Source organism: Pleuronectes platessa, chromosome 22 (assembly GCF_947347685.1).
Source record: "Pleuronectes platessa chromosome 22, fPlePla1.1, whole genome shotgun sequence".
Classification (NCBI taxonomy): Eukaryota; Metazoa; Chordata; class Actinopteri; order Pleuronectiformes; family Pleuronectidae; genus Pleuronectes; species Pleuronectes platessa.
The window spans coordinates 14,510,073-14,533,146 of NC_070647.1; the positions used below are offsets into that span (position 1 = coordinate 14,510,073).

At 43.7% G+C, this 23,074-nt stretch overlaps 1 protein-coding gene across 1 annotated transcript in view; it reads left to right on the forward strand.

Moving 5' to 3' along the window:
* Positions 1-23,074, forward strand: part of snd1 (staphylococcal nuclease and tudor domain containing 1) — a 166,735-nt gene that overhangs the window by 85,629 nt on the left and 58,032 nt on the right. The window contains exon 17 of the mRNA XM_053414676.1: positions 19,668-19,856. Within this exon, the coding sequence (XP_053270651.1) occupies positions 19,668-19,856 (189 nt within the window). The remainder of the gene's footprint in view (positions 1-19,667; positions 19,857-23,074) is intronic.

The window sequence follows — 23,074 nt, forward strand, 5'->3', positions numbered from 1 at the left end:
CCCTCATCCCGAGATCACAGCGACAATTACCTTCTTTACTGTTTTTTTTCTATGAAATTGTTAATCCTCAAATCTCCACCGAGCCTTTATGGAGGCGAGGATTAGCCCTACTGAGGCCTGGTATTGCACAGACCCACAGATGGGAGGCAAAGAACGAAAGAGCTTTTCATTTTTCGACAAATCCACCTGGCCACACACCCACATTACAGCAGGACTGGCCCATATATAGAGGTGCCAATAATCTTAGCTTACCAGCTTCATGTTTGTGTATTTGTCCGTTTCACTGTGTATTTTTACCTTGTGCGTAAATCTAGGCACAGACACAATTTAACAAACTACTTTCAAATAATATTCTCATGTTGGAAAGCAGTGGTGAGTCAGGGAGGGAGCAGAGCTTTTTTTTTTTCTAATATGCTTCCAATTTGGATTTCATTACTGATATAGTTCCCTTGTCCAGCTTATCTGTGTTCAAATGAACTCTCTGCTCTCCAATGTGAGCATAATAATGAGAAACGGTCCTCAAGTGTCCTTTGAGGAGGTGTGAAGAGTCATTGTTGTGACATGAAATAACATTTCGCTTGCCTATGCAGAACTGGTGATGCATTTCCTGTGTGGGTTCTCTAATACCTCTGCTCACCTCCCTGCCGGTTATTTTTCCCTCTGTAATATCCTCCCTCTCTCTACCTCCATTTCTCCCCCCCACAAACTGGAGGATTTGAGAAGCCAAGCTAAGTGTGTCTAATCTATGAGTGCAGCCGGCGCAGCGTCAAATGTTTGGTGTCGATGTACCTGCAGCCTCCAACAATGGAACACTTCACTAGCTGTCCAGCCGAGCACGCAGGAGACAATGTGGGATAAAGAGGGCTGAAGGTTGAGCGGCGGACACTTTAGTCGACATTGACGTTATTTCTAAACACTTAAAGGACGTAATGCGAGTAAAAGCATGGAGAGATTATGGGTCGAACAAGAAAAAAAAGTACCCCTAACACGCCACTTTCCTCACACACACCTCGTCAGACCCTTAACTCCAGGTTCTGCGACCTTGCTCAAATGTGTTTTCTGTAGCAGGGCAATCAGGGATATCCCCCAGAGAAAGGCTGTGGCTGGGGGCCAGCAGGGTCCTGGCTTTGAAAGGAGGGGAGGGGGGGCGTGAAAAGCAGCAGGCAGCACTTTCTAAATTGAAGTCAATAACACAGCAGTCCATTCTATAAGAGCCAGTCCTCCCACACAGTCCGCTTACAGCCACTAAGGAGAGCTGATGGGAGGATGTCGATTGAGTTCTCCAAAGTACCACTACACATGACAACATGTGTTTGTGTGGGTGAACGCACATGAGGGGGAATAGGGTTGTGAGGTGAGGCGAGGCACCAGTTGCTGTACAACTCATAAATCTCTCTGTGTTCAAAGAGTAAACCAATTGGTCGACAACAAACAAAGAAAACGCACATTTCAGGAAAAAACAACCTGACCAACACAACAACTGCATGACGGTGCCTCTATTCTCCATGTAGCTGTGGCTGTCATGTGAAATCTTGCTAATGCAGGCATATCTGAGACACACATGCACATCCGAGACTCACGTGCACACACAGCCCTATTTTGCCTTTAATCCCCTTTTCTCATGTTAGCACTTCTATGTAGCTTCGGGGGATTTAAATCCGGTATGGTTGGCCTGCCCTGAGTCGGGGTAGGAAGGGAAATTAGTGACTGGGAGAGAGGATCCGGCTGACACGGGTTGGGCTGTGTGTGTTGATGCATGCACAGTGGGCTTGCATACTTTGTATTTGAATTTGATGACGACGTAATGGGAGCCACACATCCGCACAGCATGGAACAGGCATGATTTGTCTGGGAGCTAGCACTTTTGCTCATACTTCTGCTGAGCCAAATGCTGAAAAAAATAAAATAGATGATGCAGATTTAAAACACTGTGTTCTCAGTGGTGCGCTGACATGCTTATGCAAGTTGTGTTTTTCACCGGCAAAAGCAATTTTAGGATAAAAGCACATTTACCTTTCAGCCCCTGTAGATGGCTGGATGTTATGCTCTTGTATATAAATGGCATAATTTTATTTCTATTTGTGCAAGAAATAAATCCGTTAACTTAAGATTGTTGTTGAAAATTGCTTCATAACTGTATTGCACTTTCCCCAGTGATGTATAATTCTTGTCTCCAGGATCTGGAGAAGAGAAATGCACATGTAGTCCCAGATGTTCATACCCGTATGCATGTCCATGGTTTTATTATGCAATGAATTGTTTAAATTTTACATGACGTCGAGGGAGTGAGTTAAATGAAGTGTGAAGATATTCTTCATCCACAGGGCTCTTTAGCTCTAGCTCTCTTTATTGTAAAGCACATTATAAGCTATCATCTTCATATTTAACAACAAAGCACATTCCATTTGTTTTATCTGCATTATCTCTTTTAGTTTCTTGTTGTTCTGCCATCGTTGGCTGCTATACATTTTATTTGGTATAGATCCAGTCTGCACACAGGCCACTGCCTACTAGGCATCCCGCTGGTGCTCTTTCTATTCTCGCTGTCGCTCTCCCCACTGATGGCATCAGTCTAGGTCACTTGCACCCTAGTTGTGTTTATTGGTGTGTGTCCCGGTTATTTTTTTCCATAATAACCTCTCACCACTCACACACACACTCACACACTCACATGGATGAACAGTGGTAATTTCCCCAGGCAGACATTGATTTCACTTTCATTTTCCTGCCACTCATTGTTTGACATCCTGCTGAAAATTACAAGTTTGACTTGAAACCCATTGCTTTTTTTCTAACGGCCCATTTTACCCTCTTTTTTTCAAGTGATTGAACAGTTACAAATAATGAGGGAATCATATTGAGAGAGGGTTGACGTTGACGAGCAGCAAATGACTTTGATTGTAACTGCTGCAACAGTGCTTCCATAAATAATAGTAGTCATAAGCTATTTTCAGACGTTTTTTCTTGAAATCTTTCCGGAGGGGCTGAAAGTGACACCGTACAAGTCAGTTGAAAATTAGTGCGCTGACGTGAGAGTACAGCAGGAATGCAGTGTGTGTTGATGATATTTCGAATATTTCTAAATCTGGTCCTCCTGCTACGTGAACAGCAAACTCTGGGAAATGTCCAGACCCAATTTTGCGGACATTTTGCGGGTTTCGTATCTGAACTCAGCTTTAGTAATCAGATTTTGAGCAAGTAGCAGGTCTAGGACTTCTTCCTCAGCATCAGCGCCCTCTTATCGTTATGATGTGGGCAAGTCTTTTCAAAATTTTCCCGAGCTTTTTTATTCTGCTTAGCCTCAACACTGCTAATGAGTTAATTGTGTGAACTTATGTGATTCCACATCAGTGCTCAAGGTATCAGCCGTTTTGCCTCGATCTCTAATTGTCCCTTAAGTGTTTGCTCAGATTTGTTGTAACTTCTTTCACGTTCTTGTATAGTTACACAGTGCTGCCAAGACTGAGTGCCTGCATATGCACCTTAAAAGTCTTCTTTTGTCTGTAGATGGCTCGCCTGACTTAACCGTCTAGACACTCTTCAGATCTGGCATTTGTTTTTCTCACTTTGCCTATCCCTGTTATGCCATCCATTTTAGTGGCTCAGCTGTACACTGCAATAAATAACTGAAAATTGATGAAACCGCCGAGACGCAGGTCTCCACTTATTCATTCAGCGGAAATACCACAAGACAACAGCCTGTGGGCATAGGGTTTTACTTCTTACAACGGGCCCCATTGGGTATTCAAGCAGTAGGTCTGTGCAGCGCTTGTGTCGAGCTCAGCCACAAGATTGCTGTAGCTTTGAGCTCCATGATGCAGTGGTGGGGTGTCAGCCTTTTGCCTGTGGCCACATTGTTGAAATTGAATTTGAAGAGAGTCGCTGTGCCACCGCCTGTTTTGGAGTGAGTGTCATCCATCCTGTTTGGAAGCGCAATTGTCATATTGCACACCTGGTGGTGTTAAAAGCCTCTCCTGCAGGAAATGGTGCATTCTGAGGCAAATGGATCAAGTACACAATCACAAACTGAATGTATTGTAATTGTGTTTTTTTTCTTTTTACAAGTATATGTACAGTTGTATGCATTTATAGCCCTTATGAGTAAAAGTCCAGGAATATTTACCTGTCATTATTCTGTAATTGTCCTATATATATAACAACACTGTTGTTTTTGAATGGCCACTCAACCCGATAAAAAAAAAAAAGCCAGTCTCAGTGAATTGTTGGAGCACATGTAACCATAGTGACAGTGCATCCCTAAGATGGTGACTGCAGTAGCTTTTAATAGTAATAAAAAATAATTCACATGCATTTGCCAAACTGTAATGAGCGTACACCAATGGAGTCCAGTGACATCACTTCGCTTGAGGATATGTTTGATGCCCTTTTGTTCATGTCCCCTCAGAAATGACTCAATCTTCCTACATATTGTATCGAGCAGTGAAAGAGCCTTTTGTTCACATGTTTCACAATCCGGCACAGGTTGGTCACATGTAAAGAGAATGGCTCAGAATGTGCTGCAGCCCTGATTGGACTCAGAGCCCTGGAGATGCTGTAAAAAGAAAAAGAAAATCACAATGGTGGACGCTGACTGCACTGATTCTCTGGTTATAGCATGTCCTCTCTCCATAAGCTGCATCTTCCTAGTCTTGTGGAGAGAAAGGAAAAAAGAACATTGGGTCTACAACACACTTTTGTCATTTGTGACCCATTCTAGGTTTTGTCTGACAACCATACAACACTTTTCTACCTTCACCTTTTCTCCGTCTCTCTTCCTCTCTTGCTCTCAATCTCATCCCACAGTTGTTAGCCCCATTTCATTCCCTTGTCTCCTCATTATGGAGGTGTTTGGAGGCCCACTCTCGTTTTTGGCACAGTTTTTTTTTTTTGTCTTCTCCCAAATGGCAGGAGGAAAAACAGGAAGGGGATGATTGGAGCAAAGTCGGAGAGAAAACTGATAACAAACTGATGGTGTAACATTTTAAACTTTGTTGTGGGTAGTTGGCGCACTTCAAAATTTGCAGCCTTCTCCTTCCATCGACATAATTATGTTTATAAGTCAAATTAATTTCAAATTTAGTCCGTATGCTCGAGAAAGTGGTTCATTAATGTGTATGTATGATGAAAGCACTTGACAATATGATATTTCTCCTTTCCCCTGGGGGAAAATATCAAAGTTCCATTAAAATTACTGCAATATTACTGTAATTTTAAAGAGATTTAATAATTTTAGATATTGTCGTATCACATACCCTGAGTAGGAGCTTGTTTACGAGTTTTGACCCAGAAATTGAAGTTCTTGTTGGCATAGTGATATGAAACTCTGCAACAAGTGCATCGTAATAAACTTAATGAAATCACAAAATATTAAGCTGGAAAGAAACTCCCTGAATCCAGACTCGGCAACAACCCTTGGCATCGAAAAGTTGACTTGTTGCAGGGAAACGGACAATTCAGATTTTCCTCAAAATAATCATAAAAGATAAACCCAGAAAAGGGGTAAAAAACATATTTTCTTCAAAGGTCAGTTAGTACTCCAATAACCATTGTTTTGTTGTCCTAGTATCCCTGTCTCTTTGACAAAGGCCCAAATATCCATCACTGGGACCAAGCTGAGGAAAATTGCTAGCGTGAGATGATAACACCCACCTTCCTAATCTCCCTTCCCCCAACCTGTGATAGAAGTCTATCCTGGTAGCATGTTCCTAAAATTGGGCCTATAAACCAATCACAGGTGAGACATAATCCCATTTATTTTATGCCACACTGATAAGATTAACTACCATGGGCAGGTATTAGTATAGTCAGACTCGTCACAATGGGTCGCAGTTGAAGAAAGAAAATAGAGGGCACATCCTTTCCCCCCATGAGTCATCATTTGTAGTCCGACAACGGACCAGCTGCATGGCTCCTAAGCAGGCATGACTTGATTCAATCATCCCCCCCTCTCTCCTGTCTCTCTCTCTCTCACACACACACAATCGCACACCACCCACCTCATTCCTCCGACTCATTTGCTGATGGTCACTTGCCATTTATGTGATTGAACGTGCAGGGAGGTTGAATTGGATTGCCGAAATTGAAGAATGATTACAACATGATTTGTCCCAGGAGGTGTTTTTTTCAAATCTTGTGCTTGTTGACTTGGGGTCAGATCATCATTTCCTGCCATCTGACCTCTGACAACCTGTTTGGTTGAGAGATTCATTGTAGTTCCCTGTTATATACTTTCTTAGGACGATTTCACAGCAGAAGGTCTTGACCATGGTCTGAAGCAAGGTTCATTCTCACGACCTCCTCGGAGACACGTACTACAAGCAATCCTGAAAGCTGCTTCTGCTTCTTTTTTCTCTTGTGTCAATTAGCGTCCTGCAATTGGTCTGAAAGTCCAAACTATCAAATAAAAAGCGTTCTCAAATTCCTCTTTTGGTCCGTTAGTCCAAATTGTGGTCGTAGGCTCCTTTCACATCTGTTATTCTTGGTGTAGACCAAACTGAAAACTCAGAGGGTTTGGGTGTGAAACATCCTTGGTGTCCCTCATTGTTGCCATCCAAATGTCTTCAACATCATTTTCCCAGTTAAACCGAGACTGGATTCAGTTGGATGTTGTGCTCCTCTATACTTGGATGAGGCAGAAAAGTCAATCCGTCTATCATATTCCTTGCAGCCTCCGCCCTGCAACGTTGACTCTTAACCGCCGTACTAGTTACTGCTATATAGCGACATGGAGTACCTCTTCAGTGCCTCGTCTCCACCACTTTTCCCACTCTCCGAATTCAACCTCTGCCGAAAAACCCCTCCAACCAGCCTAGCAACTGGGCACTGCCTCTCGTTTTGACAAGCACACGGAAATTGACAAAAAGCCATGTAGAAAAATGCCTCTCTCGGCTCTTTTCCTCCCCCCCTTTTGCCCTCTCTTCCTCATTCTCTCACTCTGTCAGCACAGGCACAGTCTGGGAGGACAGAAATGGCTTTTTGAGTGACACAGGCTGGCTACGCCATTTGCCGTGTCAACTGGTGAAAGAGGATAGAAAAGGAGGTGGAGACAAATGATGATGGCCCTGCCATGATTGTTCTGCGGCCCCCTTCTAGCTTTCAGCCGCCATTTTTCCCTCCAAGGTCACTGAAGTCCAAATAATGTTGGCACATTGCCAGTAGGTTTAGAAACGTTTCTCACAGAGCTTCTGCTTCGCCCACCCCTCATCTGCAATATACCACCACTTCATTTTCTTGTCTTTCAATATTCTTTTACATGCTTTAAATTATTTCTCCATAGCTCAGATGCTTGTGCGCAGCTCTTGTTAATGAAATCCATCCTGGAGTAATTGGAAATTCGACTAGATACTGTAAGTCAGTAGTGAATAATGAACCGAGCGATACATCACAAACCCTGTCTGTCTGTGTTTAATTTGGAGTTTTGTGTCCGCTTCCACTCTTGGGAACATTTTCCTTAGAAGAGTACAAGAACAAGATACTAAATTGACCTGCAGTAATTCAGTTTCTGATGTTGTCAATCCGTCCACACTCTTCATTCTCTCGTCTTTGACAAGACTCCAGCTTTTTTTTGTAATGCCCTCGTCAGCTACAGTTGTCAGTCTACCGAGCTGCCCAGTAAAGAATCATGTAACCTCACTGCTTCCCCCACAAAGGGCTATCTATTACACATAACTCGAGTTCTTTTTCATCACAGCCACAGAATAATAAATATTTAAAATTCCATTATGAAATCTTAAATCGACTCATAAAGCCGCAGCAAGTGGAGCGTGAGTGAAGAACCAGCTGCTCGTGTGGCGGATATGACTGTCGAGGTACAGACTCCGGCTCTTTATCATAACCACCTCTGCAGTTATTAACCCCTCTTTAAATGGGAATAGTAAACAGGATTATTTGTTCTGAGTTGTTAATGAGAGGGCTTCTACCTCGTAAAATAGATTGTGCGCCTCAGTCCAGAAAGTCGTTTTTCCACCAAAATGGCTGCCTGTGCCTGTTGTTGAACACCCATGGTTGTGCAGTTATAACATGAAAAGAATACGTCTGTATATAAATATATGGTTGTGAGGTGCAGTGAGCTAAAAGTCAGTGATGCCTAAGTGCTCCGAGCCACGCAACAAAACAAGGCTAATCTTTTCAAGGTGGTTTGACTTTGTGTGGAACCTACATGCAGAAAGTTAATGGAGATAGCTTTTGGTTTGTACTGCCGGTTGAACAAAAATAACCCCAATGCTCACATTCAATTTGCGCTCTCTTCCTCACAGGCAGTAAAAACATGTCATTTTTATTCCTTTCTTCTCTGTGTCCTCGTTGCTGCTGCGCTGCTCAGCGTTTGCAAAGTAATGGCCGGGGTTGATTGGTTATGTACTTCAAGGTATATGTATAAATGTGGGGGGGAAAGCAGCGCTGTCATTTTGAGAGGCATTATTGCCTAATGCCCTCTGCAATCATGTTGACCACCCCTAAATGTGCTCAATGTGGCTTGACTGCTCCCACCAAGCCCTGGCTGCTTCAGGCCACAATTTGAAGATCTGGACCCCTTACCCTCCCGTAGCTTTCTGATACCCTGGGGCCTCAAGAAGCTGTGTGTCTCAACGCAGGACACAATGTACTGAGGGGAAGTTAAGAGAAAAAAGTGTTCATACCAACGCGGTGCAGAGTTGCAATTATTTTCGAGTTATCCACAGTTTGGTTTCCATTCAGATCTGCTGTGGCTCGCTTGAGTGGTTGTTGACAAAATTGAAAACTGCTTTGATGTAATAACTTTCACAGTGTTGTGTGACATTTGCTCTTAACACCCATTCAATAACTTACAGCCCAGTTCAATTTGTGTTTTCCCACCTGCACCCTCACACGATCCAGTTAAAGGGGAATTATATGATATTAGCAATATTACAAATGTAGCTCAATATTCATCGACCGACGTGCCATGTCGCCCCTCTCTTAAAAATGAGATGGATTGTAGTTATTGCTATTATTGATTTTAATAACCAGGCTGCTAAAGCCCAACGCAGAGCCTTGTTCAAGCTCAGCTGCCGCTTGTGAAGTGCGAGGGCTCTTGCTTTCCGTTCCTCTGGATAGCTAAGGATCTATAAACTCATTTAACTACAGGTTTAGCATGATTAGGTTTGCTGACTCTTGCTGTTTTTCCCTTTTTGTTTCAACCCCCCTCAGACATTACAGGTTTTATACGTTCTTTACCCTACAGCTCCCATTAAATGCCCTAAACCATGGATACACAAATGAATGCGGTTAATTTGAACAGGGTCCAGTTAATTGACTCCGATTCAAGGTGTAATGTGTACGTTGAAGGATCAAGCTTCCTCACAACACTATTGATCCGTCAGACTAGTTGGAGAGACGCTGACTGATTTAGAATCTTGTCGGCCATGACATCACCGCAGGTCTTGCATTACTCAATGTCACCGACCCTTTCTCCGTGTTGGGACGTGTCAAACCCCCCCGGTGTCTAATTGTTGTGCATGTCATGGCTTTGGGGGGTAAATGACAGAAAAGTAGGATCACAAAGGTCACTGAGCATCACAAAGGCCCACGGGCTCCGACCAGAGCCAATTTGCGATTACACGATTCTGCATGACCTTGTTCACGTGTTCACGTTTTCTGAGTTATGGGTTAAAGCTGTGTCTGGTCAGAGTATAATGTTGGAGCAAAATAGTTGATTTCAGTAAGTTAATTCAATGCTACATGTGCATCGACTGCCCATAATTATCAATACATGGCCACAACTAAAAGGATACAAAGGGACTTCAGTTGTTTCAAGTGTTTTATGTCACAAGTAGAAGGACAAGTATGTTTTGACAATACTATAAATGTACCTAGTGCAGTAAGTTTAACGCCCCCCCCTCCAGCAGGAGATCTGTCCATAATGTATTGCTTTAGTTTTGTGCTGTACTCTAGGTCATTCACAAAGGACAACAGTAGCTTCTGCTCTGATTGACTCAGTATTGACCTCTGCCTTTTCTCTCTCTCCATCTCCTCTTCGACTCCCCCTGATTCGGTGAAGGCTTCATAACTCTTTTAAAGCCCTCCTTTGAAACGCTCCTTATGTTTTAACTCTTTCTCTTAATACTTTTCCTCAGGGCCCAGCAGTAACTCAGACTATAGACTTGAATTGTTATAGATTTCTGTTCTTTTTTTTGAGCTAAGACTGAAAGATGTCAAGCCCGTAAAACACACCGCGGAGCATTGATTTAAAATGTTGTTTTAGGTATCGAATTCGACAACTAATCATGACCCTTAACTTTAATGAAGTATATTAAGGTTTATGTCAAATGGGCAAAGTACATATAAATATATATATAATACATGCAACGTTTACATGTACGGAGGTCCAAAAACACTTCCACTTGAATTTGAAAGTGGATATCTGATTCACTTGAGTGGGAAAGTGGGAGTTTATATTGAATGTATTATTAAAACATTGAAATCATGCAGAAATTGTCCCTTAAAAGCCTTCCAGTTTTTTCAGCTGTGTTAAAGCACGGCAACTTTGGCCAAAGACGTCTTTGACTCGTCATATTCTCAAAGTAAAAATGGCATTGAAAGCTTTCTTTAAATCAATAACGACTGGAGCGCCGTAGCAACCATTAATGCATTTGTCAGCCAGAGTAACACTTGTATTTTCTGTTCATTGGAGATGGCCGAGCCTTTGTCAACATCTTTTTCCTACTAAGGAGGACAGAGGGGACAAGTGGCTAAGTAGTTGTTTCAGTTTAGGTTGTTGGCTTTTTCTTTTACTCCATTTTTTTCGACAATTTCCCTGAAGGGGAGTCAAATATAGTCTGATCTGCACTTGATAGTCGAGCAAGGCAAGTATATAATCACAAATCCAAAAATATAAGCAGGTAATGACTGCAAATCATTTTGTATCCCCACCTGCACGAACTGGAATCATGTCCCGCTCATTCATTTGTCTCTCCATCCCTGTCTTTTAACCCCCCCACCAGCTTCCCCCGTATTCACCTGTTCTCTCTGAACAGTGATGCAGGGCAAACATCAATTATCTATTGATGAAAGAAAAACTCATTAATGGGCATCAGGCAGGTTTAATGGTGGGGATCATGCTTGTTTGCCTAACCGTTAATGGTCCTGACCATTCGAGAGGCGGTTTGACTTTCCCCCACCCTGCCACAGACGGACAGCAGCCTTCCGCTGACAGTGATGCATGGGGCCCCTTGAGTCACATTGATCACCCTGGGAGGGTCTGTACAGACATGGGCACACACACACACACACATTCCTGCCCACTGTGCGTGTCCTCGTAATTTTGCTGGCAGCACAGCCCTTTTCTGTAATCGGTCAAAACTGTTGCAAAAGCCAACGAGAGAACACATGGTGGTTGTTTCCTTCCTGTTCAAATGGCAACGTGACTGGTGAAACCACCATTTAAGTCCTTCTAGACCGCCATACCTGTCAAAGTTGACTTACATCTCCTGAGGTTGTACAGTTTGGCCCCAGAACTAGTAGACGTGCTGTAGAGCCTGCATATGATTTGTTTTCCTCAATGCTACTGCACTTGTAAATGTCGACTCTGGCATTTGCAGAAGTAGTTTTGTGTTGTTGCCCAACTTGTTAGGACAGCCGGGTTGAGACACTCTTCAGCGAGCAATGCATTAAGCTCTCCAGACAGCAATATCCTGCTGAGGTGAGGCCGGTTCCCACCTTGCAACATGCTGCAGAACTTCTTTCTTTTTCTTTTTGCATGAGCTCTGACCTCGATTTCCACCTTTTTCTTGTTCGCCCACAATGGAAAGTCTTTTAAGCCGTGGTCCAGACAAGCTCTTTGGGTTTTTGCAATGCATTCACTGCTTGTCCCTTTTCTTTTTCAGGATATTTGTATCCCGTATGCACGCTTATAAACTGCAGCACATTTGTTCCAGGGTATTTTGCAGCCTCCCTCTCTCGGGCTCAACTCGATCAACATGTGACAAATAGCTGTCTGTCCTGACCCCGTGGTCCGAGAGTTAATGAACCAACCTAGTTTGGAATTGGTCGGTGCCACAGGTTTGGCCCTTGGCCTAGAGCTTAGCTGTACTGCTAGCTTGCCAAAGCAGCAACAGTCAATAAGCGGCACCCACAGGCATCCTACTGGCTCAGGATAGCCGAAGGGGGAAGCATCACCTCGTCCAACCTTTTTCAATCTAAAAGTGTCCCAGTGTTTGGCTGTTGCTGATAATGGAGTTTATCTCCTCCAGGTTTTTTAATAAGTTTTGTGTGGATACGTGGATAAAAAGAAATCCCATTGCAAACCAAATATTAAAATGCCACCAGAGTGTTCTCCATCCTTTTTATATTGAGGTTGTTTTTGCATTTAACACAACTTACCTCCACTTCACTGACTGCTTTCCTTTTCCCTCCATTTTTCTACTTGTTCACCACCACTCTATAATACTACATGTGCCGCTGAAAATGTCTGTTGACGAAATAGGTCAATCATATGAGCTGTTGTTGGTAAATCCAGGATTAGCCCCATTACCTGTATTAAACCACCTCGGTGAACTCTTCTAACCTGGGGACCACACAGGTCATCAGTGTTGCAGCTGTTCACCTCGATGTAAAGATTTATTTTTTTATTTTTTCTAATTACAGGCCCCATTAACACGCTATTTACATCCCTGCCTGATCTATGCCATTAAGGGATCAATAGCAGTTTGTTTAATTCATTCATTTATTCTTCTCTGTCTCTCTCTTATTTTTTTCCTAAAAGGTGATCTATATTCATAGATTTCTCCTGGAACCCACTGGCCTCTGCCTCTCCCGGTTCGACCACAATGACTTTGTTGCACATTTAGCCATTTTCAGACCCACATATCCCCGATGTGACAATACCGGGCAAGTGTAGCACTTAAGGAAGAGGGTCTTTAGTCGGAGTTACACCTTTTCATCAGCAAGATGTCAGGATAACTACACCTGAAAATTGCCCATTACATAGTCAAATAGCACATTTTTATTTGGTGGGATTTAGCATGTGTCCTTGTTTCCTGGCAGTGCTGTGCCACTATGTTCCATTAACAGCAGTTTATGGACCTTAGTAATGGCTTTGCACTATTGATAATGTGCTGTGGGATGATTTTTAGAGGGTGACGTGCACTAGTACGGTGAATATTGCCTGTGGCTTTTTTTTGAGTGTGTCTGTGTGTGTGTTTGTGTGGAAACACCTTTTTTGTTTTTCTCGTTTTCAGCCAAATTATTGCACGCTTGAAATCTCCGTAAACGTTTTCCTCAATCGGCCTGTCATCTTTCTTATCTTCCCTTGTTTTTGCACGTTGAGATTATCCAACATGCACATTAAGATCACGTGGTTTATTGTTCATTAATTGTGACGTTTTCAAAGAGATGTCACTCCTGCTCTCTGCCATGCAAACAGATCTGTACCTATCAGCACACCATCACCGAAGTGTCCTTGGCAAGATACTGAACCCCTAAATGGCCCCTCATGAATGTTGAGTGTAAGTCGCTTTGGACAAAAGCGTCAGCCAAATGACATGTAATGTAATAATGACATGTAATGTAATCACACAATCCCACACGCCCTAAAACACAGATTTGGAACTCACTCTAGAGCCGTTTTCAAACTTAAACTCTAGAAAATATTTAGAAAATTTAGACTGGACCTTATCTGGAGTTTTCCTTTCACATGTCAAGACATTTTTTCATTTGTATTCTATTTAAACGTTTAAAATTCAGTTTTCCATCCGTTTCTTTTTCGAACTGTCTTCCACGTTCCCACTCACCCTTCTCCTGCTGCCCCTTTGCAACATTTCTGGACTTCAGCGCACATCTGAATGCAGCTTCGTACACACACACACACACACACACAACCGAATCATTGTGGGGCGATGCATGTTATCTCTCAAATGGCTGTCATGGCTTTTAGCAACTCTTTCACATTAATAGTGTATTTATTACCTGGTAGACGTTTCTCCACCCTCATCCGTCATCCCGGACACTTTGATTCAGTTTGCAATTTAGCTCTGATTAATTATCTCCGCACAACAGCAACACCTTCACCAGATATTGATTTTTTTTTTTGGTCGAGATCTGATCAGTCGTTGTGGCACGTCTTGCTCGGCCATGCAGACATATCATTTAAAGGAACTCTGTGTGTCCACTTAGAAAAATTATCTATATAAACCAGCATTCGCGGATACAGAGAGGGAGAGATGATGGACGTTTGTGGGATGAGGCCGTTCATACTTCCAATTGGAGTCTTCACGCAAGACTGGGCTTGGCCCACTGATGCTGACCCGTCAGCTTTTTCTACTTAAATCCACATGTCCCCCAATGAAAAGGACAAACTGTCCTCTTCATGTGACATTCATGTCTCTGAATTAAGTCTTCAGAGCCATTGATTTTCTTTAAGTGAATAGGGAGGGTTAGGAATATGAATTAAGGTGTAGAGATTATAGGATCCCCCCCCCGCCCCCTTTTCTCCCCTTTCTCACCACTTTGCACCAAAAGCGAGGGCTTAGGATCCCTCATTGCTCAGAGGAGTTTTGATCTCTTTACCCCATCGCACAAAGGAGCGAGCACACACACACACACACGCACTTACACACCACCTCCACATCCCTGCTTCAATCTTCTCCAAGGCTCAGTTTGATAAATGCCTCATTCTGCTGGATGAGCAAAGCGCTGTAGATGAGAGTGACTCCGGTCTTTCATTCTTTCCATTTCTGGCGTTCTCTTTATGTTCGTCTATCCGTCCATATCTTTCTATTGCATTTGTTTTCTCCGCGAGTCAGGGTTATGAGGGAGATGAATAAATAGTGTGACTAAGATGGAGAGAAACTGATAGTCTGAAGTGTGGTAAAACACAGAACTCACACAATTCACCAAAACGGTGATAGTATGAAGCATTAGTCTGGCAACTCTTGGGTTTCTTTATAATTTAAAGGGACTCGACATTACTATGTAAAGTGCCTTGAGATATTTGATGTTATGAATTGTCGCCATCCAAATTGAATTGAGTCAAACATCGGCTCATGAATGCGCTGAAGTCATGTTTGAGCAAAGAGGTTTAAGAATTTATGCATCAACCATGAGTAGCAGTATTATTTGTATTTAGTACAATTCAATTATTATAAAGGTTTTCTATTCTAATCCACATCAATCTTGTCCCCCTGCATCTCTTGATTTGCTGCTGAGAACTACTGATATCTTCTCTTTGATTTGATTTTACACACGCAGCCAGACGTAACAGTCCAGCTAAGTCTCAGAGACTAGTATCCATAAAGCAGCCGTCTCCTTGTGGCTTAATGAGAATGAATGAAGACCTGCCAAAGCGTCTCCGCCTGCCAGTCTGTTTTCCCGGTGTTCAGTGCTTGCATCTGCACATTACAGCGCGCTCTTTTGACAAACCCGTCCAAATGCACTTCTTTCTCACACACACACACACACACACACACACACACAAACCATTAGCCTGAGCTGCACACTGAACAAATGCTTTGTTTGTCAAAGCTTCAGCCCTTAAACTTTTACGACCAGAACCGGTCATTTGGCTCAAGCGAACCCAAAAATCCTCTCTGGTGATAACTGTGATCTCAGTAATTGGAATATGCAGCGAAACTCCGATCTAAGTACTGGCTGAGGTTTGGTCTGCGATGATTGAAGGCTTTGACTGACAGATTAATTTCCTCTGTAGCTTGCATTGTGTGTACACGCCGCTCTTTCCCCCGATGAGAGAATTCACAGCACACACAGTGATGCCTTGTGCTTAAAGCAATACTGGAATTGACTTTCAAACCCGTGCATAAGGTTTGACCTCATGGCCACATGGACACACAAGTGAGTTCCCCCTGCTCCCTGTAACCTTTTGGTTATTAATACATTTACTTTTCACCCTGCGGGTTTTTTGAAAAGTGTTTTGTTTGGATCTGGTGATAAAAGGAAATCCCATTGCGAGCCAATTTTTAAATTGCCAGCCCACTGTGTTCATTTCCTTTTGTGTGTGGGGTATGGCTCCGACGTGACGTGTCACCCACCGCAGTCTTTTCAGAAAATTTCTTTTTTCTTCCACTTTCAAACAGCTAAGTGAATTAAATCTGCTGCAGTTTTAAAACATGCCCTCGGGCCAGGTTTCACTTCAGTGGTACCAAATGGCTTTGTCTTTTGTACTTGTGAACGGCTGCACATGTGTATTAGCTTGCACGCCTCACACGCATGGGGTTGTGTGTATGCGTGTTTTGCCTTTTTCCTCTTTTCCGTCCACGGTGTCGACACAATCCCGGCGTTTATGAGATTACCAGAGCCCATTTGTGTTCCGGCGGGAGCCATCTTGGCTCGAAGGAGGCCTCCGCTGGGAGCCATCTGGGCTCTACTCAAAGCAGCTTCCACTCCGCCTCCCCTGTCCTCTTCACATTGTGACCGAAGCTATTTACTTAAAAGTGAGAGGGGAACTTGGATTCAATTTGTGTGTGTTCATAAAAACTCTGAGATTTAGCCCGATCATACTAATGAGCTGTGGGGTGGCACCGCTTCAGCACCACTAAGTGACTGACGTCGCATTAGATTCTCATTGGTTGCAGTTATTGTGAAGTCATTAACTGATCATTTTTGCAGAGTTGTCATTTAGTCAAAAATTTGACAAACGCTGATTAGAAAGTAATTAATCTTATCAAAAAATCAGACAATGATTGGACGGATATTGGAAACAATATAAAAAAATATATACCAATTTAAAAGCAGAATTGCAAGACCAAGAGAAAAGCAAATAAAGGCAATCAGGCCTGTGACGGTATGCCAACCGCGGTATTGCGGTAATTGCTCACCGGATAAACGAGCTGTGATCGGTCCCATTTTTCAGATCGTGAGTGCGACAAATTGTATAAATACTGGTTCTACTCCTCCGCCTGGTCGTGGATTTTAAGCCTCTTCGAGCCGATCTTGTTCCGCCGGTGGAAAATTGGGGCTTCTGCTCTCTTTTTAGAAATTAATTTATCCTTCTTAATTTCACATTTGACCTCTCCATTAGCCTCCATCATCTCTTGCCCACTGCCCGGTAAACTGCCACTTCCCTCTCATTTAATGATGCCGTCAAGGTCTCGGTCACCCATGCTTTATAAGTCACTCTTGTTTTTGACTTTAGTTTTTTAGTATCAAACTTTCACCACAAGGACAAACGTAACTTAAGCCATGATGAGTTCCCTGGTGATTAACTCCTAAAGTTGAGTTGTGCGCTTGTTAGTTTGTCTGCTCTTACTCCATCTGATTTGTTGGTGTGGCATCTAATTATAGCCCAGTTCAATGATGTATACAGAAATCTCCATTATGTAGTGATTGTTGGAAAGCGATTGTATTAGTATTCACGATGGGTACAGATAAGCTGGATGTTTGTGCTCATGAATCATCAATTATCACCTCTGCTCTGGGGGGTATATACAAAAAGTCCTTTCTGTGTGTATTTGGTAATTTGGTGTGCGTGTTCCGCCTGTGTGATGCATCCTGTTGACGCTCCCTGCACTTATCAATCAGGTCATGTAATTTAGGTCATGTATTCTGCAGTATATCACCGACATTTTCTCAGTAGGCATATTTGTAATTGTTCAAGCGGTGTACACTCATTTCATCCATCCAGTCTTCATGTGCCGTTGCCAGGAGCCGGCCAATCTTCTCTTGTAAAGTTGGCAGTATGTGGTAAATGAAGTCAGGAAAACAAAGTGGACTAATTTGCTTTATTATGAAAGAGCGTAGGACCACATGTCTGTGTTGCCAGTGATTTCACTTACACAGCTTCTTCCCTTTCAGTATTTGTGTCTCGATATCACTGTCGATCTGACCTGTTTTTTTTTCCCCTCATACATCAAATTTATGTAGAATTTTATTCTCTTCAAGCAAACTTTTGGGCGTTAATGAGAATTAAACGTAGATGAAATGTCTCCTTCACCTCAGGATAGCTTTTAAAAAGTGGTAGAACTCCCTTTCCAAGTAAAGCTTTCATCAAACTATAAAAAAGTGCTACCAGAAGGTATCCAGTCATTCTACACTATTTCACATTCTGTACTTTGTAGAGACAGATTTTGTTTTTTTTGCATCAAATTATTTTAACACCTCGTGGAGCAGTCTCTGGGTCAGCAGAAGGCCACTGGCTGCACCAATCAGAGCAGACAAACTTCTCGTGGAGTTTCAATCTTCCTTCCAAATTGGACTTTTTCCCAGCTAAGAGTGTTACTTTTTAGTTGTTAGCACTGTTTTATTTTTGTTTTGCATTCGCCGCTCCAGTAACAGTTCAGTTGGTTGCAGCCGTTCCCGTTTTTTTCCCGGCGCTCGCCCACTTCGCCGTTTGACATTTGGACGCTCGGAGGACCAGCGATGCTCTAATAGCCCTGTTACATAACGGCTTCTGCACTCAGAGACCTAGTGAGATAAAATGGAGTTGAGTATCCGAGATAGCAGAGAGGAGGGAGAGTAAGAGAAAGCAGATTATACAGAATCAGATCGAACTTGGATCCTATCATGGTTGTGACCTGGGAGGGTCGACCCTGTGTCCTCGCTGCTCTTTCCTCTTTGTTTGTTTCTCTCTCTTAATACATGTAACAGACCAACACAGTCTTTATTATATGGTTGTTGTTTCATATAACAAGTAACAAGAGTTGAAATAACGTAACTTTACAGAATTAGCCTTTTTGTTATTTCTGGCTCGATCCAAATGGAATCTGCATCCGTTAAGTGGAAATACACAGTGTCAGGCTTCTGCAGTCCTCTGTATGTCACTGCCATATGCAAAGGTTGTCAATTTAAAGATTAACACGAGAGTAGATTATGCATTCATTAATAAAAGCTTTTAACTTTAGCTGAGAACAAGTCAGAGCAGTTTACAAACTTAATTCCCCTCAGATTTCCCTTGTGGCTGTGGGGCTAAGCAGCCCGAGTCTTAATCGCTTGACTTCTCCCTATCTCCTCAACACACCTGCCCTCTCAATTTCTCGCTGACTGAGGCTTTCGAGTGGGATAAAATCAATTGATTTCTTTTTTTTTTTCTCCTTTCTTTCCCTGGTCGTCCATCACTTATGAAACAAAACGCAATGAATAGATAATTAGCCTGAATAGGCAGAATTTGGTTACAGTCCATCGTGGGCAATGTTGTGCGATTATTCCTACTTTGTCAGCAGGGTTAGCCGTTTCCGTGGCCTCATTTGTTAACTTAAAGATATTGCAACTTGGCTGTCACTAATCGCGAATGACTTAAATTGCACACACACAAAAAAAGAGGACGACAATATTTACAGTCTTTAATTAGATTGAAGTGCATACGCAACACATTTTCTAAACCATTTGTAGTGTTTCTTCACGCTCACATTTTTGCAGTTGTGTTGTTTTATTTAACACACAGCAGTTGTGTTTATTGGAAGCCGACAGTTGTGGTTAAATGACAATGTGTAGACAAGTTGGCCTCTATGTGCAGGAAGACAAGAGATGACTGCTGAAATGGTATTTATGTTTGAAAAGGAATGAAACAGGATCTCTATGTTCCGGCCATCTTATCAATAGAGAGCTCACAGTCGTCCATTGATGTGTCTGTTTAAGAACAGAGGTGTCTTGTCAGAGGACCCCATTCACTTCATCGCTGTAATGGAATCTCAACCCTAATCTCGGATTCAGAACATTAACCACGCTCTGTTTTCTCTCCCTCTCCTCTTATTCCTCTGTTCTAGGTGGAAGTTGAAGTGGAAAGCATGGACAAAGCAGGGAACTTCATTGGCTGGCTGCACGTCGAGGGTGTGAATCTGTCGGTGGCGCTGGTGGAAAACGCTCTGTCCAAGGTCCACTTCACAGCGGAGCGCAGCGGCTACTACAAAACCCTGGTCTCAGCAGAGGAGGGGTGCCGACTGAGGAAAGAAAAGGTAGGTCCCGAGCGAGAGCTGCACAAACTGTAGATCATATTAAACTCTCAAAGTGACGACTGCTCCCATGTGACATAAAACTGTCTTCATAAAGCTTCCAAGGGGTGAAAAACGCACCTGGAGGAAGACTTGGGAAAACCAGCGTGGTATCTAGTTCAGTGTTGTTCAGTGAGAGCTCAAGATACATTTGTCGTGTATCACTGAAGATATGCCACGGTGTCATGTTTGTTAGGGGGCTATATAGAAACACTGACTTTTGTCACTGCAGCTTTCAGGCCAGTTACTACATCAGTATTTACCCTGCTGGCTTCCACATCCCCCGATTTATGATGTTCTAGGTTGAGCTCTCTGTGGACATATTTTAGTCTATGCTGCGTAAATCCGAAAATGGCCTCTTTGTTCCCTGGCCGGGGGATTGTCCATTCCAATGCGAGCTCCCCCCTCCCACCTTCAGCTCCACTACTTCTTACTAGTTCATTAGTAGAGGTAAAGATGCAGTCAGCTGGAATAAAGACACTTTGGAACTGAGGGGAGAAAACATAAAAAGCTGTTTGTTCTAATAAGGGAACACACAAACACATTCTCTCTGCGGTCGGTACCCAGATGCTGCTTCTGGCAAAACGCATCCCTCCTCTAAACAGCCACTCTACTCTTCTCCCTGGTAAACTTCCACACGCTGACCTCACCAAAGGGTAAAGCCCAACCCTCAACCCCCACCCCCCTCACCAGCCTGACAGCCAATGAGGAGAGGTGGTGCCATGACTTTTTTTTTTTATATCTCACCAAGCAGCGTGTGTCCATAAAACTATAAAGGTAGAAGATACCCCAAGTGGTCCTGGAACACGAACTCGCTTAAAATGTATTTATAGGATGCTGTCGGCAGTGTGAGTTTAAGTCGACATATGATGTTTTTCAACTTGTTCTTTCCTTTAATGTGTTTATAAAGTTTTTTTTGTGTAAGTAAAGGGAAGGAAAAGTTAAAGGGAGCTCCTCTCCCCCAGCAGAGATCACGGAATCTCCTGAAACTCCTCGTCAGTCGTCCAATACTTCTGCGTTGTTGTGATGCCCTACAATTGCATAATGCACACCTATCGGCTAGTCTGGCATGCCCACTTACAAAAACATGCTATACGAGAGCGTAGGCAGTCGACCAATCACGTCAGAGGGGGCCAGCGAGCAAATCAGAGCAGACTGGGCTTTAGAGAGGGGCGGGGGGGGCTTAAAGAGAGAGGAGCTACAACCAGGAGGCTGAATAGATGAGCCGCAGCGATGGAAAGTATTGGAGCATGTAAACCTTTGCAAATAATAACCGTCATTTAAACTGTCAACCTGAATACGAGCTTAACATGCCTCCTATTGTGACTCTGCTCCATCTGGGGCAGAGAGCAGCCACATACTTGTGCTTATCAGGGAAAGTTCCCTCAATGGGAGCCCTGTGATGGATGCAGGCCTCCTCTCGCCCTGCATTTTCATTAAGGCTCCACTAGTCACCCCCCTGCCAGATGCATGAACTGCCCGGCCAGCTGTCAGCCTTGTCCTCTTTCTCTCCATCTCTGTTACTTATTTCGCTCCTCTCCCGCTCTCCCTTCTCTCATCCCTCACTCACCTCTCCCTGTTTGAGTCCTTAAGGATTCACAGATGCCTCCTCTCCCCACATAACTGTGATGTATCGCTGGAGCCGAGAGAAGGGCTGTGTTCCTTTTCCCTCCCCAGGATCTATCATGTTCACACTTAGTATGTTCCCTGCTCGTCTTTCTTTTCCTTCCCTCGCTTTTCTCACAGACGCACTCCATCTTTGTCTTCCTGCTCCAAAAATAGTGAATGAGAGCGAGCTTAAGATGTTGCGAGTGGAGCGCAGGTGAACCTGTGTCCGTGAACGATCCTGCCAGCGATGTGAGCACACCGACTCTGCCATGTTGACTCTGGCTCCGGCGAGGAGGCACACACCTGACACCTCTGATGACAATTTCACTACCGGTTTCCTCTCGTCTTCGCGGCGTCGAGACAGATTGACTTTCACCGCAAGGTTTTGACTTGAGCCAACCTGATTGCGGACGGGGCTGAGAGGAGCAACTGCAGAACAGGGCCCGAGTCGACAAGACAGACAGTGATTATGTTTGATGTTAGTTCGCCACGGGCACCGGTGCACCGATCAACTGCGGCCTGATTTTGTTTGTGTGTCTGTGCGCGTGCGTGTTGTGTGTGTGTGTGTGTGTGTGTGTGTGGATGCAACCCATGCAAGTTGAAGGCAGATGAGGTGGGACTTGCTGTTCTAATTAACCCGTAGAGACCATCCAGAGAAAAGCTGAGAGCTCGGCTTTTTCTTTTTTTTTTTTCTTCTATCTGTCTTTCTCTTTTGAAGTTGGGGCTGGTCTTTGTCTCTATGTAGGCTGAGGAGGCTAGGTAGGGCAGATTGCATCTCCTCCCCAGCTCCCCCCCGCTCTTCCTCTTCTCTCATTGCCCTCTCCACATAGTCCCAACGGCTGTGGATATGGACGGCATCGGTGGTACTGCTGTGTCAGGCGTCCCTACACGAAAACACTGTTGTAATCAAGCGCGCTCATAGGGTGTGAGTGGGGATGTGTGTGTGTGTGTGTGTGTGCACTGACACACTCATTAAAGGAAACTCTGCGTTGGTGGTCCAGCGGGGACCTGGGGGACAGCGGGGGGGGGGGGGGGATCGAGGCTTGCTGGAGTAGCATCCTGAACCAAAACTGCTTAGTTCGAGTGACTTAAGTGAATATTTTGCTTCAACGAGACCAATGGGACAAAGTGATTGTGTTCTAAATGAAGCATTCCGAAGGGTTTGAAGACGAGCCTTTTCTAGAGCTCAGCAGATTCTCGACTTGCGTATCAGCATCTCTTGGAACTCTCCTCACAGCAAACCCCCCCCCCCCCCCCCACGATTGTCCACACATGCAGAAGTCGAAGGCCTGGGCACATTTCCTAATTCTGTCCGCCTATTATGTTTATTTATGGCTAAGCTATTGTTTACCTAAATCTCTCTAAAGCGTGTCGCCCTGTCAGAACCCATTGTCACGCTCTCAGTATTTAACATCTACATGATTCAGCAAGTCGACAGGCCCGGGACGCTGCAGAAACTTGTTTCACATCGTTTCAACAATAAGTCGGCCGTTGCCAAGCGAAGCTCATGCCCTCTTAAATCTTCCTTTTTTCCGCCTGGTGTTGCAAGGCATTCTCGTGTATATTTGGATTCT